Here is a 27,113-nt window from a genome sequence, read left to right as displayed (position 1 = left end):
CATCAGAATACCTAACATGTCTGTATCCAATACCTCATCTCATGACAGTGCAGTTTATCTCGACTTGCACAGATATGTCGTTTACCCATTGGTATGTCTTTTCTATGTTAAGGTGGACCAGATACCATATAATCTATTATATGGTCTCTGGGTGGACCATGCGCGTCCCTGAAACGTGTCGTCAAGAGTTACCTCCCTTGTTTGCTTTGTTGGTAAACACTAGACGACGCATTTATGTGTTGCAACTTTCCGGTTGGAGTCAATATTTTCAAGAAACCCATGTCATCAGCAAGCAAGAGTTGAAATCTATCCACAGTGTACAAAAATCAATCACTCTATTCACGTGACACTATTGTCGAGGTGTCACTTCGGTGCAGCTAAGTTATGGCCGTCTCTGGCCACAAGAGCGTACACATATTGTGTTTATCAGCGAGTTGGGTTGTCTTGATGCTAGCCACACACTTTCTTGCCAGGTCCCGTAGTCCGCCATGACACTTCCAAGCGGCGATCCTGACCGATGCGTTGACTTCCACCTGAGGTCAGCGACGAAAATACTGTAACTTTTAGGCCACAAATGCCACGTCTAGTGTGTGCCATTAGCAATCCACACATTCACTACAGCTGTGCCCATGCGTTTCCCTGTTGCACGTCTACAATAACCAAATGCAATAACCTCAAGTATCCCTAAGATGATGAAATTGTGATACTAACAGAGTAGCCGTTTTTTCTTTCATTGTTTTGTGTTATTTGAGAGTTCCTCAACATATGAAAGTCCGTGAATGACAGCACGGATTTCGAACGTTTGATTACACCGTTTCTAAGGTGGAGTGTCGGTACGAGGTGACGTGACCATTCAAACACATATAAGACATCGCCGTTTCAGCTACCCTTTAGCTTAATATGTATAATACGTTACACGGTACTACATCTAAGTGAATACAATTATATGTGAACCAACCAGGGTACATTCATACCGACACAACTGGCAGCTATTTTGATTGTCTAATTTTTTCAGTACATATTTAAAGCATTTTGTGTTAACTCAGACACATCATAAATCTCCATATCAAACTCGCGAACACATGGTAACGTATAATCTATCAGCTCTGTATCTAATACCTCACCACATGACATTACATTATCTGACACCTCTACGTGACACCTCACCACATACTTCACAGTAACTGACATCTCTGTGACATCTCACCACATAACTTCACAGTAGCTCACACCTCTATAATACCTCACTTGACTTCATTGTGCCTGACACTTCTGTGACACCTCACCACATAACTTCACAGTATCGGACACCGTTGTGACACCTCACCATATGACATTACAGTATCTAAAAACCTATCTATGTGACACCTCACCATATGGCATTACAGTATCTGACACTTCTCTATATGACACCTCACCACATGACTTCACAATATGAGACACCTCTGTGACATCTCAGTTCATGACTTCATAGCATTGCACCTCTGTGACATGCCATCACATGACTTCAAAGTATCAGAAAGCTCTGTGACACCTCTGAAGCCACATGGCTTCACTGTACTGACACCTGTGTATGCAACACCTCACTACATGACTCTACTGTATCTGTCACCTGTGTATGCAACACCTCACTACATGACTTCACTGTACTGACACCTGTGTATGCAACACCTCACTACATGACTCCACTGTACTGACACCTGTGTATGCAACACCTCACTACATGACTTCACTGTATCTGTCACCTGTGTATGCAACACCTCACTACATGACTCCACTGTATCTGTCACCTGTGTATGCAACACCTCACTACATGACTCCACTGTATCTGTCACCTGTGTATGCAACACCTCACTACATGACTCCACTGTACTGACACCTGTGTATGCAACACCTCACTACATGACTTCACTGTATCTGTCACCTGTGTATGCAACACCTCACTACATGACTCCACTGTACTGACACCTGTGTATGCAACACCTCACTACATGACTCCACTGTATCTGTCACCTGTGTATGCAACACCTCACTACATGACTCCACTGTATCTGTCACCTGTGTATGCAACACCTCACTACATGACTCCACTGTACTGACACCTGTGTATGCAACACCTCACTACATGACTCCACTGTACTGACACCTGTGTATGCAACACCTCACTACATGACTCCACTGTATCTGACACCTGTGTATGCAACACCTCACTACATGACTCCACTGTACTGACACCTGTGTATGCAACGCCTCACTACATGACTTCACTGTATCTGTCACCTGTGTATGCAACACTTCACTACATGACTCCACTGTACTGACACCTGTGTATGCAACACCTCACTACATGGCATCACAGTATCTGACACCTGCGTGACACCTGACTATGTGCCTTCACAGTATCTGACACCTCTGCATGTCACACTTCACCATATGACAGTAGTGTCTGACACCTGTATATGTGACACCTCACTACGTGACTTCACAGTATCTGACACCACTGGGAGACCTCACTACATGACGTCACAGTAGCTGGTATTTGTGTGACACCTTACCTCGTGACTTCACATACCTGACAGGTCTCTGACACCTCACCTCATGTCTTCACAGTAACTGTCACCTCTGTGACATCTCACCGCTTGACTTCAGTATATCTGACACCTCTCTGACACCTGACTAGATGAGTCTCTTGTATCTGACATCTCTGTATATCTCCTTATCTACCTTTCAACAGTTCCTACTGAACCATTGTTTGTTGCAGAAAACCCTAAACAGTTCCAGATACCAGTCGAGTATGCCGCTTTACCTAAGGGTAGGTAACATTTCAGATGCATAACTGTGTATGAGATAACTGCAGTATATAGATACACTGCCTGATAATTTGAAAGTACGCGGAAATGTTTTGAAGTACTGTGATTACACAGCGACGACAAGGGGTGAGTTGAAGCCAAATGTCTGTTTCTGTGACGTCAAGCTACAACTGTACCTAAGCTTCCAAAACAAACCCGTCTCCTCTAGATGAGTCAGATAGATAATATCTTACATCTCACAGTTTCGAGGCGCCCGTCATCCCCTACTTCGAGCCCAGGGGATCTAGTCACTGTGCCTCGACGGGAGGGACACAGGAAAGAGTCAAGGAAGGTGAGCTTTGACGACGACTACAACGATATGGCGTCAGGGCTGGCCCCTGCCATCCCGCCTCGGGCATCTCCGGTACAAGTGCGAGACTCCAGGACGTCTAGCTTTCCACGACAGGAGGACATTGCGGTTGGCATCGTGAACGGTGTTCATCGTGAGCGGTCCATCGATTATATACCCCGGAGGACGTCGTCGGCGGAGAACGGTATACAGGGCGAAGTACAGGAGGTGGTCCTGAGACGCACATCAACCCGTAAGTGACTAAAAAACATGAATCATTCTACGTTTCATAGGCTGAACAGGAAAACTACACAGGACGCGCAAAGGACATACACATACAAGACATACACAAGAATACGCACGACATATGTACACAAGACACACGCAGGACACGGACGCAGGGGACACCCAAAGGGCATAAACACACAAGAGACACGCAGGACACACGCACAGAAGGCACACAAAGGACATACAAGACACACTCAGAAGGCAATGGAAATATACACACATAGCACACAGAGGACACAGAAAGGACACATACACACAAGACACACAGAGGACACACAAACGACAAAGCCATACAACGCACATACTGGGCACAAACACAGGGGACACACAAAGGACAAACCTATACAAGACACAGACAGGACGCACACACAACACACAATTAACCTACACATGCAACAAATAAACAAGATATGGACACAGGGACTCACAAAGGACACATACATTCAAGACCTACAGGACATTTACTCAGAGGACATACAAAGACATACGCAGGATACACACACAGGAGACAGACAAAGGACATTCACATACAAGATACACAGGGCACACAAAGGACATACCCATACAAACTACATAAAGATAATGTACATACAAGGCACGCATGACCTGTGTGTCCACCTGTTGGACTTGTCTTGGTGTGTAAAGGTGTCACTGGGGAAGGTATTAAACTAAACTAGCAACAAAGAACCGCCACCATAATAAATGCGACTGTGAACTATCAGACTAATTGTCAATCTGTTTGTAAATAGGTAAGAACACATCTCTCGAACACAACATGTCTATTCCCACTGAATACTCGCATTTCGTATTTTGTGAAAAAATGTCCACCGTCGGAAGACCTGTCACACGTCTACAACAGACTGACAGTACTGCACAGGCCAAAGGGTGGTAGACTGAAGGTCACTACCCAAAAAGAAGATCGATATTTACTGCTGTTTCACTTGAGGAACCGATGCGTCACTGTGACGTCATCAAGCGCCAACAGGATTGGACATCCAGTCAGCAGACGTACTGTGACCAGACGACTCAGCATTCATGGTCTCTGAATCTTTCAAGGGCATGACGTTGACGTGCCAACACCGACGTGACAAGCTGTTGTGAATCAGGACTGTGTCACACTGGCAGCACCGAAACTGGCGAAGCGTGGTGACGAAGGCAAGTTCCAGCTCTTCACCATCTGTCCCCAATTGAGCACCTTTGGTAATAACTGGGATTACGTATTCGGAAACGCCAAAATCAACCACTGACTGGAACGCTTTGACAATTCAATAGTCATGGCACAATCCAGCAATAAACTTATATTAATTTCCTTCACTTCAGGGAGATGCGATGGAGTAGTCTAGTCGTTAACGCGTTTGCTCGTCACGCTGAAGATCCAAGTTCGATTCCCAACAAGGGGACATTTTGATTTTGCAGGAATATTGCTAAAAGCCAAACACTGACAAGTCACGGTACTGCCAACTATATCCTGTCTCTACACGTTGTCAAAAAACTGCACACATACAGAAGTTCGTGGCAGTATATTAGATTCTATCTACTACTCATGTATCCGGCATTATCCGTTGTCCTAGCGAGACACTCGTCTCTTACATGACTGCTGTATCCAGCATTTTCCATCATCCTAGCGACACCCGACTGTTACAGGACTGCTGTCCCCAGCATTATCTGTTGTCCTAGCGAGACACCCGACTGTTACAGAACTGCTGTTCCCAGTTTTTTTCTGTTGTCCTAGCGAGCTGGAGCACCGTCTGAAACATGACATTTTGCCTGTTTCTTAATAGGTAGTTCATATTGTGACCTCTGGTATTATGAAGTTGCTGAGTGATGCAACATTCCTAGTTATGGCATGCGTAGATACCTGTGTCAAGGAGAGGTGGGGGAGATCCGAGATATTTATGGTTATCAGAAATATGCCTCATCAAGGGCATTGGCAGATCCGTCCTGGAAACTGTATGTCTGGGTTTTGTAGCAATACTCCAAGTGACCAATATGAATTTCACGACCCGCGTCAGCCCAGACTGTCGACCTAAAGCCGCCTCGACATACCTGCTACAGACAGCATGGAGTCCACTTGGGTCTACACGTTGATGCATGGCTGCCTTTCCCACACAGCCTCTGCCCACGACCCCGCAATCTTCGACGATCCATAACATTTTGCATAGTCCTTTCGAGCCTTTGCATGTTTCTTTGCCGAAGTAGAGTCACGAACTGTTATCTCAATGAGAACAGTATAAATACATACCCATTCCTTACACTGGTTGAACATCAGGGAAACCTGACTACCCGCCTCTCCTTGCACCTCGCTCTTGCCTACCTTTATATACAACCAATCAAAAGTTTAAACTCGCCAGTATAAATGTAGCCATTTGTTTCAGTAAACTGTTCTAAAGTAGCTTTTGCAAAATATTCGATACTGTTTAAAGGTACTATATACACATGAACTGATGCACTGTAAAACAAATTAGCAACGTTGAAAAGATTAATGTCAGGACAATTGACGAATTCTTTACAACACTTTACGCCAAAAAAATCCTCCAAAACGGGAGAAGTCCAGTGTTTCTGTAGTCATGTCTTTTGTTCTTCACGTCCTGTCTTCTGTTTCTGTCGTCATGTCCTGTTTCTGTCGCCATTTCCTCTGTTTCTGTCGCAATATCCTTTGTTTCTCACGTCCTGTCCTCTGTTTCTGTCATATCGTCATGCCCTTTGTTTCTCACGTCCTGTCCACTGCTTCTGTCACCATGTCCTTTGTTTCTCACGTCCTGCCCTCTGTTTCTCGTCATGTCATCATGTCATTTATTTCTCACGTCCTGTCCTCTGTTTCTGTCACCATGTCCTTTGTTTCTCACGTCCTGTCCTCTGTTTCGCGTCGTGTCGTCATGCCCTTTGTTTCTCACGTCCTGCCCTCTGTTTCTCGTCATGTCATCATGTCCTTTATTTCTCACGTCCTGTCCTCTGTTTCGCGTCATGTCGTCATGCCCTTTGTTTCTCACGTCCTGCCCTCTGTTTCTCGTCATGTCATCATGTCCTTTATTTCTCACGTCCTGTCCTCTGTTTCTGACAGGTAAGAAAGGAGAGGACTGCGTGGATTTTGAACTCTTTCTGACAGAATCCCAGAACATGGTACGTCCAGGACTGAGACGAGGGCAGGGTTACTCCTCCGTGAGCATAAGTGTAATGCAGAGTGTGTGAGGATACGTGTACCATAGGGTGTGAGCAAATACGGGAAGCATAGGGTGTGTAGGGATACGAATAGCATAAGGTGTGTGAGCCTACGTTTAGCATAGGATGTGTGTAAATACGTGTAGCATAGGATAAGTGCGGCTACGTATAGTGCAGGGTGAGTATGGATACGTGTAACACCGGGTGTGTGACGATACATGTAGCAAAGGGTGAGTGTGGATACGAGTAGCATAAGGTGTGTGAGGATACGCTTAGAATAGGGAGTGTGGGGATACGGGTAGCATAGGCTGTGCGAGGATACGTGTTGCGTAGGATGTGTGTAAATACGTGTAGCATAGGATGAGTGCGGCTACGTATAGTGTAGGGTGAGTATGGACACGTGTAACACAGGGTGTGTGGCGATACATGTAGCAAAGGGTGTGTTTGGATACGGGAAGCATAGGTTGTGTGACGATACGTTTGATATAGGGTGTATGTGAATATGTGTACCATAGGATGTGTAAGGATACGAGACGCATAGTCTGTGTGAGGATACGCTTAGAATAGGGAGTGTGGGGATACGTGTAGCATAGGATGTGTGAGGATACGTGTAGCGTAGGATGTGCGAGGATACATGTAGCATAGGATGTGTGACGATACGTGTAGCATAGGATGTGTGAGGATACGTGTAGCATAGGATGTGTGAGGATACGTGTAGCATAGACTGTGTGACGATACGTGTAGCATAGGATGTGTGAGGATACGTGTAGCATAGGATGTGTGAGGATGCGTGTAGCATAGGATGTGTGACGATACGTATAGCATAGGATGTGTGAGGATACGTGTAGCATAGGGTGTGTGAGGATACGTGTAGCATAGGATGTGTGAGGATACGTGTAGCATAGGATGTGTGAGGATACGTGTAGCATAGGATGTGTGAGGATACATGTAGCATAGGATGTGTGATGATACGTATAGCATAGGATGTGTGAGGATACGTGTAGCATAGGATGTGTGAGGATACATGTAGCATATGATGTGTGAGGATACGTGTAGCATAGGATGTGTGAGGATACGTGTAGCATAGGATGTGTGAGGATACATGTAGCATAGGATGTGTGAGGATACGTGTAGCATAGGATGTGTGACGATACATGTAACATAGGATGTGTGAGGATACATGTAGCATATGATGTGTGATGATACATGTAGCATAGGATGTGTGAGGATACATGTAGCATAGGATGTGTGAGGATACATGTAGCATATGATGTGTGATGATACATGTAGCATAGGGTGTGTGATGATACATGTAGCATAGGATGTGTGATGATACATGTAGCATAGGGTGTGTGAGGATACGTGTTGCATAGGGTGTGTGAGGATACGTGTAGCATAGGATGTGTGAGGATACGTGTAGCATAGGGTGTGTGAGGATACGTATAGCATAGGATGTGTGAGGATACGTGTAGCATAGGGTGTGTGAGGATACGTATAGCATAGGATGTGTGAGGATACGTGTAGCATAAGGTGTGTGAGGATACGTGTAGCATAGGGTGTGTGAGCATATGTTTAGCATAAGGTGTGTGACGATACATGTAGCATAGGGTGTGTGACGATACATGTAGCATAGGGTGTGTGACGATACGTGTATAGGATTGGGTGTGTGTGGATGCGTGTAGTATAGGGTGTGTGCAGATACGGGAAGCATAGTGTGTGTACTGATAGGATTAGCATAGGGTGTGTTTGGAAACGTGTTGCATAGGGTGTGTTGGGATACGTGTAGTATAGAGTGTGTGAGGGTAGGCACCATGGATACAAGTGGACAATGTCTGTGTAAGAATATGTGCTGCACCATAAATGTTCGAATATCTGTACGACTATGACTTTTAGAATATTTGTATGACTTTGATTGCAAGAATATGTGTGACACCACCAATGCAAGAATGTGTGTAGCGCTATGGATATAAGAATGTGTGTAGCGCTATGGATATAAGAATGTGTTTAGCGTTATTCATGTAAGAATGTGTTTAGCTCTATGTATGTAGGAATGTGTGTAGCTCTTTGGATGTAAGAATGTGTGTTGCACTATGGACGGAATAATGTGTTTAGTGCTATTGATTGAAGAATGTGTTTAGCGGTATTGATGTAAGAATGTGTGTAGCACTATGGATGTGCGAATGTGTGTAGCTCTTTGGATGTAATAATGTGTGTAGCTCTATTGATGTAAGAATGTGTGTAGCTGTATTGATGTAAGAATGTGTGTAGCTCTATTGATGTAAGAATGTGTTTAGCTCTATTGATGTAAGAATGTGTGTAGCTCTATGGATGTGCGAATGTGTGTTGCTCTATGGATGTAATAATGTGTGTAGCTGTATTGATGTAAGAATGTGTGTAGCTGTATTGATGTAAGAATGTGTGTAGCTCTATGAATGTAAGAATGTGTGTAGCTCTATTGATGTAAGAATGTGTGTAGCTCTATGGATGTAAGAATATGTGTAACTCTATGGATGGAATGATGTGTGTAGCTCTATGGATGTAACAATGTGTGTAGCTCTATTGATGTAAGAATGTGTGTAGCACTATGGGTGTGCGAATGTGTGTAGCTCTATGGATGTAATAATGTGTGTAGCTGTATTGATGTAAGAATGTGTGTAGCTGTATTGATGTAAGAATGTGTGTAGCTCTATTGATGTAAGAATGTGTTTAGCTCTATTGATGTAAGAATGCGTGTAGCTCTATGGATGTAAGAATGTGTGTTGCTCTATGGATGTAATAATGTGTGTAGCTGTGTTCATGTAAGAATGTGTGTAGCTCTATGAATGTAAGAATGTGTGTAGCTCTATTGATGCAAGAATGTGTGTAGCTCTATGGATGTAAGAATGTGTGTAGCTCTATTGATGTAATAATGTGTGTAGAGCCACAACGTGTTCTTCAGCTGCGTGGTGTCCTTGAACTCTCGACACTGCATCATGACGTCATCGACAAGGTCAAGCTGCGCGTTGTATGCGTGTTTGACGTGAGCGGAAGCATGCTGCTGAAGTGCGGACGGAGCAGACAACATTCTAAGCTGACGAAGCTCAAGAAGATGGCCGCCGATCTCGTGGACGTAATGGAGGAGGGAGATGACTACTTCGGCATCGTCTCTTTTGGGGAGGGGACGCGAGTTGTCTGCCCGCTCACCAAGGTCGATGAGAGGTCAAGGGTAGGCAAAGAGAAAGTTCACGTGTAAAAATTCTATAGACCTATGCCAGAGGTAGAGACGGGTGCGTGTTTCAAAGTTAATTCGGTATGCTCGGGTACTTTTGTGATACATTACTAACCCGGTTGTGACATGTTTCCTTTTTTGCTACAAGGAATTCATAAGTGGTCATTTCACAAAGAAACGTTGTTAAAGATTATGGAGGATACAAACAATGAATTCCTCAGCGTCAATACAGAACATGTCTCTACAAACGGGTTTTACTTTAACTAAATAAGATACGATTAGTGAATAGCACAATGTGTGAAAAACCACTCTATCAGCTGTTTCTGAGTTCAATATGTATACGTGTAGTTTATGGAATTTCGCTTGCAAAGTATTTTATTCACTGACTCGTTTGCAACATAATTAATCATTTTACAGCAGACAGAATATGTTTTCTTGCGATTATTAAACTCCAGTCGAGAGCCAGATGCGATTTTGTTTTCATGTCATGTAGTCGGTAGTGATCTTCGAGCACATTGGTTTGTTAAGGGACATGTTCACTCTCCCAGCCATTACTTGCTAATACACAATTACATCTACCACCATTTCGTTACCAGGGAAACCTGAAAGAGGCCATCTCCAAGATCGACAAGGCCATCGACAGCAGGACTGACCTTGTCAAGGGTATACACAGGGCAGTAGAGCTTCTCAAGAGCGGGCACCAGGCCAGCGAGTAAGTATTCTGGGTGTAGGGGTGGACACCAGGTCAGCGAGTAGGTATTCGGGAGGTAGGGGTGGATACCAGGATAGCAAGTAGGAAGTGCAGGGAAGTAGGGCGTAGAGGTGGACATCGGGATAGCACGTAGGCGTTCTGGGTGTTGGGGTGGACACCAGGCCAGCGAGTAGGTATTCTCTGTGTAGGGGTGGACACAAGGCCAGCGAACAGGTATTCTCTGTGTAGGGGTGGACACCAGGCCAGCGAGTAGGTATTCTGTGTGTAGGGGTGGACACCAGGCCAGCGAACACGTATTCTGGGTGTAGGGGTGGACACCAGGCCAGCGAGTAGGTATTCTGGCTGTAGGGGTGGACAGCAGGATAGCAAGTAGGAATTTTGGGCGTAGAGGTGGACATCGAGATAGCACGTAGGCATGCTGGGTGTTGGGGTGGACACCAGGATAGCAAAAAGGCATTCTGGGTACAGGGATGGACAAGCGAGTGGTGAGTGGGTGCTGTAGAAAATGTGGGCGTAGGGTGGACACAATATGTGCTGTAGGTGGTGTTGGTGAAGGGGTGGACACCAGAGTGGTGAGTAGGTGCTATAGGTGGTGTTGGTGAAGGGGTGGACACCAGAGCGGTGAGCGTGTGTTGTAGGTGGTGTTGGTGAAGGGGTGGACACCAGAGCGGTGAGTGGGTGTTGTAGGTGGTGTTGGTGAAGGGGTGGACACCAGAGGGTGAGTGTGTGCTGTAGGTGGTGTTGGTGAAGGGGTGGACACCAGAGCGGTGAGTGGGTGCTGTAGGTGGTGTTAGTGTAGGGGGGGGGGGCACCATGGTTGTGAATGGGTGCTCTAGGTGGTGTGGATGTAGGGGTGAATACCAGGGTGGTGGGTGGGTGCTGTTAGTGGTGTGGATGGCGGGTGGATATCAGGATTGTAAATGGGTGCTGTAGGTGGCATGGGTTTAAAGTGGACACCAGGGTGGCGAGTGGGCACTGTAGATGGTATGGGTGTAGAGTGGGCATCAGGGTGGGGAATGGGTGCTCTAGGTGGTGTGGGTGTAGGGGTGCACATCAGGATGGTGAGTGGTTGCTGTAGGTGATGTGGGTGTAGTGTGGACACCAGGGTGTGGGTGTTGTGGTATTTGATGTATGTAAATACAAAACCTAGTATGAGAGGTTGAAATGTTTTTGGGGACGTCATTTCACGTTGACATCCATAGGTCCATAGTGCACATGGTGTACGATTGTTGCAGCACCGCATATCGGAACGCCATTATTGTCTTCTCGGATGGAGAGATCAACTCTGGCATCACCAACGCTGACGATGTTGTCCATGCCGTGCGTCAGCGAATAAGGGAGTCGAACCCAAACTCAGGAAACCCTCTAGCGGAACTGTGGCTTAGTGTGTCATGCGTGACAACGGGAGGTCATGTGTCTGATGCGATGTACCTCGTTTCAAAGCACTGCGGCTGCGACGCTTACTACTACGTCGACAGCGATCTTGCCCACCCGGAAGTGGACATGCTTATTCCGCTTATGCTGCGGAAGTCCGCCATCGCTCAGTATGTGACCCTGGACATCAAGCCGGGCAATGGCGCCGCACTGATGGAGGAGAAGTGTACGCGTGAGCACAGTGTTCGACGCAGGCGCAGTGGGAAGAAGGTTCCCAACATTACATACTACCTCCACGACCTGCAGGCCGGAAGTCAGAAGCATTTTAGCATCGCTATCGACCTGTCTGCCTACAACAGGGACGACGACAAGGATGTTGTCTGTATCAACCTGGAGTACTGCGACGCTGAGGGGGAAGTTCATCATGTGACCAGAACGATCAGGTTCAGCGATCGTCTTACCCCACTCAAGGACCCAGAGAAATATGACAAGGCCATGCTGTTGAGCGCGAAGGCGGACATGCGCAATACCTTCCATAACGGATGTCGGGAGGCAGCCATGGTACTCACGGAGGAGGGGGACCCGGGGACCGCACTGCATGACGCGAAGACAAAGCTGCAAGAGTTGATGGAACATTATACAGTGATGGCCAAACGGGAGGAGACCAAGCACAAACTAGCAGACTTCTCGCGGGCGATGGTGTGTAATCTGGACAAGCTGATTGAGTCCATGGAGAAGTCTCGGAGGGGAACTGGCCATAAGTGGTCCAAACTGAAGTCCGTGTCTTCCGCGGTGATCAGGGAGACGCCCAATGTGTCCAAACTCGTGGCTAAGTCCGAGGTCGTTTGTCCACTTCCTGTTTTCAAGAACTGTGCTACAACCCGGATGACAGCTTTAGCGCTTAAGCTTTACCGAAAACAAGAAGTAACGTCAGTGGTGTTTCCGAATCAGAGCCTGTTTGACGCAGCTAAGGTGGTAATGCAGAGTCTCAGCGACATCGTGAATGTCTTGCAGCAGGTAGAGGAGGTACCGGCGAAGGCGAACACTTTGAGGAGGAAGATCATTACCACAAGCATGGTCATAACAGAAGATATGTCTGATGAGGAGAAGTAGCAGGGAGAGAAGAGGGGAAGGGGGGTGGGGGTGGGGTTAGGGGGGGGGGGCTGAAACTGGAGGAAGATGGTAGTGTTGTTAAGAAAGTAGACGTTTATGGACATTAACTTCTCTCTTTTGCACATTCGTACATTGGTATTTTCCTGCCTGTCAACTGTCACCTCACAGTATAGTGATGTGTATAAATATTATATTTTCTCCTGTCGAGGGTTCACAAGTGGGTGTGGATGCTTTTATTTCCATGACAAAGAGTTTGAACTGTATGTCACCTTTTCGACTGAATGAGCATATGTACCCAGCGTCGTTAGTCCAGTGTCTCAAGCGAAGAAACACATTTGTCACGGTATAACGGGGCACCTGCCCTTATACTACCCACGTTTGCTGAGAATCACTCTATGAAACGTGTGTAATTGTTGAAAAAGGAACCTGTCCTCCTGTTCAGTCCACCAGGTGCATGTCTCTGGTACAGGCGGTCTTCCATGACATTGGTGCAATCCCAAGCAGCACATGTTCCCTGACAATGACGTGGAAATGACACATCTCTGTCTCCTCATGCCAGGTTTTCCAGGTCTGATTGGGTAACAGGTACCCGGCTATTTCAGCCTTGATGTATTGTTGATTTATCTTATCTTATCAATTCAATTCAATTCATTGTTTATTCCGACAGACCACTATTGGTGGTATAAGTCATCATATAAATAATAAATTGTTATGGTCACTTGGCAACAATGAATATGTTAGTGTGTTATCCATTTATCGTGTTATTGATTGTTCTTATAAATGTTGAAATATTCATAACAAGTGAATAATCAGTAGTAAACAGTAGTTTCATTTTTGCAAGGTTCGGTCATTTGCTGTAATAAGTAGGGATATATTGGGATCTTATACAGTCAAAAAACGAACATTTTAAATAGGTAGTGAAATTCGTCGGCTATCGACGGTGAGTTACAAAGATAATAATTTCTGTTTATTCGTGGTATACATTAATTGATGGTTTGATGCCGAGAAACGTATACAGGTTTACATACTTTTCAAACGACGGCAGATATATATATGATCTTTAAGAGTTGTTTCGACCATTGAGGCTAGCCACTGTTTACAAACACTCCAGGGGTTATCAAATACATAAGATAGGCTACAGCTGTTTCAAATATTTTTTAGGTGAGATATCCATGCATTATTATTACGGAGATTAAAATAGTTGTCTAATTTGAAGATATGAAATACACGCGATGACAACCTGTACGGGGAAGATGTGGTTTGTAGATTATGCCAAAATGTGATCATCCTCTTAGCGATTGTAATGCTCACAGGGATACGACCCAGCTCGCCATAAACCATATAGTTAGGGGTACATCAGTAGCAGACTTTGAGTTGTATATACGATCAGGTGGATAGTTGTATATACGATCAGGTGGATAGTTGTATATACGATCAGGTGGATAGTTGTATATACGATCAGGTGGATAGTTGTACATACGATCAGGTGGATAGTTGTACATACGATCAGGTGGATAGTTGTACATACGATCAGGTGGATAGTTGTATATACGATCAGGTGGATATGAACAGCAACAACGTGCAGTTCCAAAGTTAATTCTGTTGTGTTTTTGTTGGACGACGGGCAGTGTTGTGTGTATTGCTATATTGTACGTCCGCATCAACCAATGTTCTATTACGGTCTCGGGGGCCAGTGGAAGATCTATCTTTTCGTCCTCCTGGTGGCTGGCATGTGCTTTTTCCGGGAGAAGGAAATTCAGATGTATCAATAAATGAGATATTTCCACATATAAGCGTGTTCATGTGAAGCTAGGGAAGACATTATACAGGTGTGGTCGGTGTGTTACTAGCCTTACTGCCGCTCGTACTCTACATGAACGGCGAAGCTGCCTTTTGACAGCAATCTTATTAACTGTACCAACTATTTGAACAATATAAATTTCTGCTGCTAATTTCTTAGACGACGCCTACTCCTATTTTACATTGTTATCAATAACATAATTTCATATTATTGGGTATCACATACGTTGATATTGCTGGATATCACATATTGCTGGATGTCACATATTGCTGGGTGCTACATATTGCTGGATGTCACATTTTGCTGGATGTCACATATTGCTGGGTGTCACATAGGTTCACATTGCTTGATTGAACATAGGCTCATATTGCATGATGTCACATATTGCGGGGTATGGCATGAGCATGTGACGCCACTAATGTGATCAGATTGGTACCTTTTTAACAGTATTATGCAGGTTGAAACCTAGGTTCCATCAATCTGTCCACAGCTGAATACAGTACCACGTGAAGACGTTTAATGAATGAAAGTGTGTCGTCACGCTTACAATGCTAACAAGCATCACATGACGAATAATCAGTAGGGCACCATGACAGCCTAAGTGTAGCAATCGTCAAAATATCCAAAGAGCCAGTTCACTTGAGGTGTGAGACAACGATGGGTTACAGCTGCTTGGGGTATCAGACAACGATGGGTTACAGCTGCTTGGGGTGTCAGACAACGATGGGTTACAGCTGCTTTAGGTGTCAGACAACGATGGGTTATACCTACTTTAGACGTCAGACAACGATGGGTTACACCTACTTTAGGTGTCAGACAACGATGGATTACACCTACTTTAGGTGTCAAACAACGATGGGTCACACCTACTTTAGGTGTCAAACAACGATGGGTTATACCTACTTTAGGTGTCAGACAACGATAGGCGATACCTACTTTAGGTGTCACACAACGATAGGCAATACCTACTTTAGGTGTCAGACAATGATGGGATATACCTACTTTAGGTGTCAGACAACGACCGGTTATACCTAGTTAGATGTCAGACAACGATGGGTCATACCTACTTAGGTCTCAGACAACGATGGGTTACACCTACTTTAGGTGTCAGACAACGATAGGCGATACCCACATTAGGTGTCAAACAACGATGGGTTATGCCTACTGTAGGTCTCAGACAACGATGGGTTATACCTACTTAGGTGTCAGACAACGATGGGTCATACCTACTTAGGTGTCAGACAACGGTGGGTTATACCTACCTAGGTGTCAAAGAACGATGGGTCACACCTACTTTAGGTGTCAGACAACGATAGGTGATACCTACTTTAGGTGTCAGACAATGATGGGTTATACCTACTTTAGGTGTCAGACAACGACCGGTTATACCTAGTTAGGTGTCAGACAACGATGGGTATACCTACTTAGGTGTCAGGAAACGATAGGCGATACCTACTTTAGGTGTCAGACAACGATAGGCGATACCCACATTAGGTGTCAAACAACGATGGGCTATACCTACTTTATGTCTCAGACAACAATGGGTTATACCTACTTTAGGTGTCAGGCAACGAACGATTGTACCTAGTTAGGTGTCAGACAACGATGGGTTATACCTACTTTTGGTGTCAAACAACGATGAATTATACCTACTTTAGGTGTCAAACAACGATGGGTTACACTTACTTTATGTGTCAGACAACGATGGGTTATACCTACTTTAGCTGTCAAACAACGATGGGTTATACCTACTTTAGGTGTCAAACAACGATGGGTCACACCTACTTTAGGTGTCAGACAACGATAGGTGATACCTACTTTATGTGTCAGACAACGATGGGTTATACCTACTTTAGGTATCAGACAACGACCGGTTATACCTAGTTAGGTGTCAGACAACGATAGGCGATACCTACTTTAGGTGTCAGACAACGATAGGCGATACCCACATTAGGTGTCAAACAACAATGTGCTATACCTACTTTATGTGTCAGACAACGACCGGTTATACCTAGTTAGGTCTCAGACAACGACCGGTTATACCTAGTTAGGTGTCAGACAACGATGGGTGTACCTACTTAGGTGTCAGACAACGATAGGCGATACCTACTTTAGGTGTCAAACAACGATAGGCGATACCTACTTTAGGTGTCAGACAACAATAGGCGATACCCACATTAGGTGTCAAACAACGATCGGTTATACCTACTTTAGGTGTCAAACAACGATGGGTCACACCTACTTTATGTGTCAGACAACGATAGGCGATACCCACTTGAGATGTCAGACAACGATGGGACACACCTACTTTGGGTATGAGACAACGATGGGTTATACCTACTTTAGGTGTCAAACAACGATGGGTCACACCTACTTTATGTGTCAGACAACGATGGGTTACACCTACTTTAGGTGTCAGACAACGATGGGTTATACCTAATTTAGCTGTCAAACAACGATGGGTTATACCTACTTTAGGTGTCAAACAACGATGGGTCATACCCACTGTAGGTGTCAAACAACGATGGGTTATACCTACTTTAGGTGTCAAACAACGATGGATTATATCTACTTTAGGTGTCAAACAACGATGGGTTATACCTACTTTATGTGTCAAACAACGATGGGTCATACCTATTTGAGGTCTCAGACAGCGATGGGTTATACCTATTTGGGGTATCAGACAACGAAAGGATATGCCTGCTTTAGGTGTCAGACAACGACCGGTTATACCTACTTGAGGTTTCAGACGTAAACTAAAGTGAGTGTGTAAGTGAGTGGTAGCATTTATGCCCCAAAATGAGTTCTACAGAATTACTGTATTGTGGTTTCCCTTTAAATACATGTTTGAGAAATTTGGCAAGATTTAAGATAAATATGCTATTATTTGACTGACTCTATTACACTTATAATTACACGAAATATCCACACTCATACACAATGCATGTATTTTATTCAGCATTACATAATGGTGTTTACGAATGCATGGATTATTACGAAAAACACTCAGATATCCACTTCTGTTTAAAAGTTAATACACGTCTGTGCTTTTGAGAACTTGTGTTTAACAAATATTTTGCAGTTAAGTGAAGACCAATGAGAATTACAATCATAATCTGAGAGAATTACTCTGAAGACACTAATGCTAGTTCTGGTAAGCACGTTAGAGACTAATGCTAGTTCTGGTAAGCACGTTAGACACTAATGCTAGTTCTGGTAAGCACATTAGAGACTAATGCTAGTTCTGGTAAGCACATTAGAGACTAATGCTAGTTCTGGTAAGCACGTTAGAGACTAATACTAGTTCTGGTAAGCACGTTAGAGACTAATGCTAGTTCTGGTAAGCACGTTAGACACTAATGCTAGTTCTGGTAAGCGCGTTAGACACTAATGCTAGTTCTGGTAAGCACGTTAGAGACTATTGTTAGTTCTGGTAAGTACATTAGACACTAATGCTAGTTCTGGTAAGCACATTAGAGACTAATGCTAGTTCTGGTAAGCACATTAGAGACTAATGCTAGTTCTGGTAAGCACATTAGAGACTAATGCTAGTTCTGGTAAGCACGTTAGAGACTAATGCTAGTTCTGGTAAGCACATTAGAGACTAATGTTAGTTCTGGTAAGCACGTTAGACACTAATGTTAGTTCTGGTAAACACATTAGAGACTAATGCTAGTTCTGGTAAGCACGTTAGAGACTAATGATAGTTCTGGTAAGCACGTTAGAGACTAATGATAGTTCTGGTAAGCACGTTAGACACTAATGCTAGTTCTGGTAAGCACATTAGACACTAATGCTAGTTCTGGTAAGCACGTTAGACACTAATGCTAGTTCTGGTAAGCACGTTAGACACTAATGTTAGTTCTGGTAAGCACATTAGAGACTAATACTAATTCTGGTAAGCACATTCTCTAACTAGTTGCCTAAAACACAAACAAACATGAACCGGGTCTATAACCGCCTGACGTATAACAAAACTGTAGCCATGACGAAAAAGAAAATATTTTACATGATTGACCTTGGTTTTTCTCAGAAAATAGACACTGGCAAATATACCTTTGGTGTTGCGACCTTAACAATCGTCGCCAAAATTTAATACATTTAATATGATAGGAAACACGGAAAAGAGGCAAGAGAGGTTGTGTGAGACGCCGGATTAGGGCTAGACTGTACAGACCCCTACACTGATTCTCGCCAACGGTACGCAGTCTACGGAAACAGTCCCTGACTTGAAGCGTGTGTCAAATATCTACATCAGTATAATGACAGCTGCATTCTTTGCCTTTCTGAAACATGGCTGACGAACAGTAATGATAGTGCAAGTATTTAGCAAGTCTTTCAATGGATTTTATATCCCGATACGGCTGGACAGAGATCAAGCGACAACAGGTTATCTGGTGGAGGCGGCGTATATATGCATGTCAATTCTAAATGGTGCACTGTTGTTCGACATACTGTCTGCACACCTCACATCGAACTTTATCTGTGCTTTTCAGAATTTAAGCTGTACGTGAAAGAAGATTTTAGAATGATAAGTAGAAACACTCAAACATCACATCGGCGATATGTCATATTTTTCACACACATCAAATACACCCTAACATTTTTCTAATATTATACAACTGTTACTATTACTGGCAAAGACCTTACAACTAAAGGTATATTTCCCTTCTAATAATTACACGAATATGTTTGAGCGATAGAAGTCTTTCTTCGCTGTGAATGGAAGCCAGTGAACTACAACAAGCCGACTTGAAACTTTGTATATCTAATGTTCTAATACTGACACTAATTATTTGTCTTAAAATGAAGTGACAGTAAAGGCAACTTATCCTCTACATGAAGACATACCATACTGGCTAAACCTGTCATGTGACGAGCCGAGGCGTAGCCTCACTTTCGAGGAGAAACCACTCCCCGTCTATAGTCTCCTGCAAATAGTTCATTACGATGGATCTACGAAACTTTACATCAAACTAGTACAATCCTGGACTGACACATGTACCGACAACTCGTGAAGATCTGGGTCACAACTGATCTCCTGTAACCCATGCTTGTCTATATCCAAGATCTACATGCAGATTAGACTTGATCGTCAGTAACCTTCGCTTGTCGTAAGATGCTACTATCGGGTTGAAACAAGACACTGCATCTTATTGGTGTAGAGCGATGCTCATGATGTTGGTCACTGGATTGTCTGGTCCATGCTCGACTAATTACAGGTGGCCGCCATATAGCTGGAACTGGTCGGATGTTGTTGACGAACAGACGATGAGAGGCAGACCTCCTGACGAAAACTGTAAGTGTAAGTCCGGGTCTGTCCGTCAGCACAACAACCAGCCCTTATGTACACTGACACAGTATCCGGAACATTCGAGCACAGCGTTGCTATTTCGCCATTCACTTGGAACTTTATCGAACAGGAAGTAAACAATAGATTGCCAAGGGCAGGACAAGCGCTATCAAGGAGGTCTGCCGCTAAAAATGTTCTTGCCATTGAACATACATGATACAACAAGTGACCCACGATTCACACACACAACTCTAAACATTGAGGCCCAGTAACCAACCGACCACTGCCGATACTTGAACCGACACCAGTATCGACATCTTTATAGACACCTGTACCAATACCTGTACCAACGTTTAACGTGACACCTGTACTGACACGTTTTACCGACAACTGTACCGACGCCTGTACAGACAACAGTACCAACACCTGTACCGACACCTGTGCTGCCGATATGCTGAAGATGCGGGTGCTGAATCGTGTGGGATTTGACACACCACGTTCTAAACGTTGGTGCTTCGAGGGTGCACTGGCGAGATCAGGTTCCAGGGACAGCTGCCATTTGCCTGCGTGAATGACACAATAAGAAACAACCCTGTGGTGATTGACCTTGACCTGAGCTTAATGTAGAGACCTCTCTTGCACCTCTCTTGCACCTCTCTTGCACCATTCCATGAACACAAGAAAACCAGTTGTCATCTGTGGCATATCCACAGCATAGATCGCGCCAAGACTTGCAATGGATTTCTGTGGAATTTCTGACTGTTTTTGTTACTCTCTGTTGTTAAATCCACCTGTCGCCACAACACAAGACTGTTGATGGCAATGTACTGCTGGGCGGTAGAGTGATACCAGTAAACCAGGTGAAGTCCTTTACCAAGTCTGCCCAGTGTCGGTCCTTTGTGTAGAAGCTTTCTGAGAAGCCATTGCATCGTGTGTACGTGCACTGTGTGGAACAGAACAGCAATCCAACCGACTCTGGTCTCAAATGTGAAACTGAGGGCTTCCTTTTTGCTGCTCAGGTCCAATCACTTCCCACTCGCCATCGTCAAAATGTGATTCTTAATCAAAATGCTAACGTGAAATGTCGATTATGCAATATATTTACAGAGACTGTCTAACACCTTGTCAGTGGATGCCCTCCCTTGGCACAGACAGCGTATCTTAAAAGACATGATGGCATAGGTCGCTGTTTTTACTATCGTCTCCGTCATGGCTTTGACCCCGAGGTCCATCCATGGTACGACCCTGAACATGTCCAGAGCATCCTGGAAAATGACAATTTTAAACTTCTATGGGACAGGGACATATACAGCCTCAAATATTCCAGCCAACAAACCTGATCTTGTTACTTTTGATAAAACCAATGAAATTATTTATGTCATTGGATTTTCTGTCCCTTTTGACAGCAGTGTGATTTGAAAGATTCAGGAAAAGCATGATAAATATGCAGACCTCGCCTTTGAAATGTCTTGCTTGCATCCTAAGTACACTGTCGTCAGGCTCTCCATTGTTCTCGGTGCCCTTGGTTTGGTACCTCCTGATCTCATGGCGTAGATCAGGAGAGTGCCCGGTTTCTCCACCGAGAACACAGCCCTTCTGACTATCTGGGTAATTCAGAAGGCTGGAGACTCCTATTATCTCTGGAAAGTTCATGGTGGGTTCGACTAGGCAGTGTTTCCTATGAGAAGTTCCATTCGCTGTCTGGGCTGTAGGTAGAGTGGGCGAGGGCCCTGAGCTGATGATGAGCTTTACCAACCTGACTGTGCCAGGATCACCCGAACCCTCTCTGCTGCATTTCAATCCTAATCTGTAAAACATAATAATGTGCATTTCTATAGTAATACAAAGTTTTCTGGTCAAAAGGGCTTTTCTCTGAGTAAGACTTCAGGACATACAGGTTACAGAGGTGTTAGAACAGGTTCAAATTCTAGTGGCAAGCAGTCACATACTTTTCAGTCTAAGCCTAAGACTAAGAATGGTTCTGATCTTGTTTGTGCATGTTGTAAGAAGCCAGGTCATTTGATTTCTGCATGTTACAAACTCCAGTTTAGAAATCAGGCTACAGGTTCCCCAAATTCTTTTGTGGACATCGCTCCTAAGATCTTCTATCCAAGTGGTTGTGAGGAGAGTTTTGTTTGTGAGAGTAAGTCCCCAGATATTATAGTTCTGAGGGAGTTTTTACCTTCTGCACAGCAAACATAACTTCGTTTCCGGACACCCGGAAATCTAACTGAAACAAAATGGAAACTTAAGTTTCAGGTATGTTTCCGGATCGTTTCTTTACGTTTCCATCAAGTTTCCGGTAAATGGAAACTCACAAATTACCCACAATCCGATAGGGCTCCAGTGAGTTTCCGTTACCCAGTTTCCAGTAGGGGCTCCAGTGGTTGCTTCAAAGGGTTTTGTGTGTGTCACTCATGGGAGATAATTCTACCCCACGGCCCGTTATTGCCTTGAGGGATACTGGAGCTCTTCAATATCTAAAATTGATTTAGTGGATATTTCAAGCAGTTTCAAATTCGCTATTATTTCATTAGTTCCCTTATTTCTTGTCGGTAGTATATTTCAAAAGCATGTACGTTCACTGGCACATGAAAGTCCCATGGCAGTTCATCTGGGTGTAAACGAAACTTGTGAGGAAATCTTGGCACATTTCTTTTGGCCCAGTCTGAGACAAGATGTGGCTGAATCATGCGTGCCAAACTGGTCCTATTCGAGAGGAAAATGTTCAAACACCTGATGAAAACACTTCGTACTGATGGGCATAAGATAAACGTGTTGACTTTGAATAAGACGTCTCTATCACCAATGGTTACAAAACGATGGATAGCCTCGGATGGTGTCAATACCTACGCTTATGGGCATAAAAATATTTAAATTCCAGAGCCATAATGGAGAAAGTTTACTACAGCCCGCGAGGATATTGGAAGGGGCAGACGCTAAAAAATTAGCTAAAGCCACATGTGTTTCGGAAGAAAAAGCCAAAGCCTGGTAACAGAAACAAGCTATATGGCAAATATACTTACCCGCACCAAAATATATACCCAGGAGAAAATTCGGTACTGATATACCTAATCAAGTTCACCAGACCGACCTGTTGTTTCTTCTATATGACACGGTCAGAGGTAAAACCTACAATTACACCCTGACAGTTGTAGACGTAGCCAGCCACTACAAGAAAGCTGAACCATTGACAGCGAAGGATGTGACACAAGTAGCCCACGGATTCGAACGTATATACAAACGCAGTCTGGTGACGTGACCCTCTGAGTTGCAAGTCGATCCAGGCCAGGAATTCATGGGTGTTGTGTCACAACTGCTAGCCAAACACAATGTCGAGGTAAAGGGGGGTGTGGCCCGGCAACATCGCAGTCAAGCCATAAGCAAGCAATCACTACAAAGCCGAACGTTTGTTTACACACCAATATTCATGCGATTTAGAGGATCCCAAAGTAGGGGGCCTGTGGGCATCCCCCACATAGAAACCGAATGGGTAGTATGACTTCTATGGGTGGCTGACCTTATGAATCATGCAGTAACGAGACTACTCGGTAACAGACCAATCTACACAATCCGTTGAAAAAAATAAAAAAATTCAGATCGAGCGATTGTTAGAGATTTATGTCAACCAGGTGTATATGTGGGAGACATCCGTAAACGTGCTACAGATCCTATCTGCTCTATGATATCAATCTAGTGGATATCAAAGACGGGGAACCTAACCTGTACTTCTTGGGAAATGGACCTCGTAGAGGGTTCATACGTGAGGAATTACAAATCATACCTTGCTCTTTAACAAGCATTGAACTTCGCGGATGTAGTATTTTTTTTTCTCGTAAATAAGCTGAAATCGTATTTTATCCGCGCCATGGGCTTTACATAATCAGTAATGACCTTTCACTCCTATACCACACACCGAGCATGTGTAGTTAGTATGACCTGTACGGTGAAAACAACAATAACCCTCGGTGCGGCTCTTATTACCACAAATTTTAGTTTTCCCCATAAGTATCCATTGACAAATATACGGTGCTGTTCTCATTTGTAAGGTATAATAATTTGTGTGATTAGTCTAATTGTTTAGACTAATTAAAGTGCTAAATAAAGTGCCACGAAGACCAACTCACAATCTTTCTGACCCTCTGAGGAAGTGTAATATTGAGATATCATTGGGGCATTGCCTAATGGTCCCAGTTGTTTACCCGTTAACACGTAGTATCCTTGAAAGTTCTAACGGAATGACCTTTGCGCTGAAGTTGATCATTGATAAAACCTAGTCTCTTCATTCGTCTCTTAGCGTATTCAGTCTGTGCGGCGTGTAGTTTTTCTATAGCTATATTGTGTCATTTTTGTTCCGCTTCTACCTCAACCGTGTTTGACTCATTTAATTGAGAAAAAAGAAAATTACTCCCAGAAATTGCTAGGGCATTCACACCAACCATCAACCATCAACCATCATTGCATCACGCCCTTGGTGGCCATCATCATACCAATGTTCATAGTAAGCATAATTCGAGTTATATAGTCGGTTGTTTTATAATCATTTTAGTCAATCGAGCATACCCTACTGCTAATCCGGAAACCACTAATGCATGGTATGCATCGTTAACGAATGATTTTCCCTCAGATATAATATATATTAATGGAAAGATATAATTTTAACTATAGCATAATATGAGGGTCGATTTCTAGGGGTGTAGGGGCAACATATATATAATGAAACAGCAGCAGTGGCTACTATGCCACCTACAGCGGCTCTGGAATCTTGGTTATCTCTCCCTGGGAATCATCCATCTTTTATAATACTATTTTTACAGATTAAGATAGAAATGCAGCAGAAAGGGTTCAGGTGACCCTGGCTGGTAAAGCTCATCATCAGCTCAGGGCTTTCGTCCCTTCCACACGCGAATGGGACTTCTCCCAGTCGAACCCACCAAGAACTTTTTGGAGAATATGAAGGCTCCCAAACACCGCAGCCTTCTGCATTGCCCAAATCAATTGGGTGGAATTAGTCTCAAGCTGTATATTGGCTATTCTAGAGAAGTCTGAAAGCATAATTTTCCAGGACACTCTGGACGTGTTCAGGGTCGTACCATGGATGAACCTTGGGGTCAAAGCCACAGGCATGGCAGAGACAATAGTAAAAGCAACGAGCCATGCCATCATGCCTTTTAAGATATGCTGTTTGTGCCAAGGAAGGGCATCCACTGACAAGGCGTTGGAATCATTGCAAAGACGACATTTCATGTTCATAGTTTGATTAAGAATCACATTTTGACGATGGCGAGTGGGACGTGACTGGTCCTTCACATCTGAGACCAGCCGACTTCATTCAGGCGAAGGAGTCGGTTGGATTGCTGTTCTGTTTCACACACTGCATGTACACACGATGCAATGGCTTATTAGACATCTTCTCCACAAAATTTTCTTTAAATGAGATTTATACTCAGCCCGAAGTTTATCTTGAATCTGGGCATTCTGGAGCTTGTCTCGAACTTGCATTCCAAGATAGGTGTAGGCCCGATCTTCCACAAGATGTTCAATAACTCCTGCCCCTTGTAACCTGACCGATCCACCAGTGGTTACCGTGCCACGTTTCAAATGAAGAATATTAGATTTGTCGAGTCCAAATGTCATGCCATTATCACTGGAAAAGCACCCGACAAGGAGAGCCTGTTGTTTCAAATTGGTATCTCCTTCGGCAAGGACCACGACATCATCCATGTGGAGGAGATGAGTAAGAGGTGTTGGGGATCTGTGCCGAGGAGGTCCGGGATGGTAGCAGTTCTCCCCATTGAGTAGAAAACTCAAAGGATTTAGAGACAAATAAAAAAGCAAAGGACTAAAGGAGTCCCCCTGGAAAATTTCCCTTCTGCTTGGAATAGTTTCCCAAGTCTGCACCTGCCCTTGCAAGTACATGTCAAGTTGAGTCGACCAGCAATTCATTAAAGACTTGAGTAAATCAAGTAGTCGCTCAGGGAGGTCAATGCACTGAAGAGACTTCAGAATCCATTCGTGAGGGACAGATTCGTATGTAGTCAATCCAGCACATGGAGAGGTTGATACGGTGATACGCTCTAACCTCCTCCATAATCATTTTCTGTACAAGAAGTTGATCCTTGCACCCCTAACATCCCTTTCTCGTCCCCTTCTGCTCTCTGTAAATTATCTCATTGGAAGAGCAGTAAGATGACACGAGGCTTGTCAAACACCCTGAGAATAATTTATATTAAGTATTCAAACACGTGATAGGGCGGACGTTTTTGGGATCAGTCAAGTCTCCTTTATTGGGGAGAAGTATTGTGCGACCTTTGCAGAACCATGGAGGAACATCACACAAGAGAAGAAGTGGTGCTTAATAATACTACTATTATTATCATTTGCTTTATCAAATTTACAATCTTCGCCGTGATCATTGCTGCCATCATCGGGGCTAGATACATGCCGTATTTGTGATACAAAGCACAACTGAGGTAGCTCAAGGAGTTATCAATAAACGGGTCCAACATATGTCATATTTGGGATTTCACTTTCTCAGTAAAGTACAAATTCTAGTGCTTCTTTTGGTTGAGTCCCGTCCGGGATTCGAACCCGCACCCTCAGAGTCAGGCACCTAATCGCCAGCACACAAAGTCATCCGCCTAACCCGCTCAGCCACCGCGACTTCCACTAAAACATGAAAGTCGGGCAACTGGTAGTCTAGACTGCGTACTTTGTGTACCCCTCTGATGAGTGTGAATTGGCACGGCTCCCACGGCCGAAAGATAAACAAGTAAAAATAAACGGGTCCTTCTCTAAGTCCTCCCACAATAAAAGTGGGCGTTCCGGTGGGACTGGTAAAAAGTGCGACGCTATGCCGGTGTAAATCTGGGTAATAGTAGAACCTATAACTTTTGCCATCACGGCCCCCGAGTTGTGTCTCATACCTAGCGTATAATTTATTGTTTTCCTCGTCTGACATTTTCTGAATTTTATCAGCAGTGATGTTTTCTCCTAAATATTGTTTTCCCTTTCCACCCACGACTAG

General features: G+C 44.1%; 1 protein-coding gene across 3 annotated transcripts in view; it reads left to right on the top strand.

Moving 5' to 3' along the window:
- LOC137286136 (uncharacterized) overlaps positions 1–14,780 on the top strand; it is a 31,198-nt gene extending 16,418 nt beyond the window's left edge. The window contains exons 3-8 of one of the 3 annotated variants that reach the window (XM_067817818.1): positions 2,762–2,812; positions 3,053–3,391; positions 6,488–6,546; positions 9,524–9,790; positions 10,390–10,505; positions 11,741–14,780. In XM_067817818.1, the coding sequence (XP_067673919.1) occupies positions 2,762–2,812; positions 3,053–3,391; positions 6,488–6,546; positions 9,524–9,790; positions 10,390–10,505; positions 11,741–12,992 (2,084 nt within the window). In that variant the 3' untranslated portion in view covers positions 12,993–14,780. The remainder of the gene's footprint in view (positions 1–2,761; positions 2,813–3,052; positions 3,392–6,487; positions 6,547–9,523; positions 9,791–10,389; positions 10,506–11,740) is intronic. The other 2 variants (XM_067817809.1, XM_067817825.1) reach the window with 2 other exon arrangements.
- The last annotated feature ends 12,333 nt before the right edge of the window (positions 14,781–27,113 follow it).

Source organism: Haliotis asinina, chromosome 1 (assembly GCF_037392515.1).
Source record: "Haliotis asinina isolate JCU_RB_2024 chromosome 1, JCU_Hal_asi_v2, whole genome shotgun sequence".
Lineage (NCBI taxonomy): Eukaryota > Metazoa > Mollusca > Gastropoda > Lepetellida > Haliotidae > Haliotis > Haliotis asinina.
The sequence above is the reverse complement of the archived record's forward strand: the minus strand, read 5'-3'. Positions and strand labels throughout refer to the sequence as shown.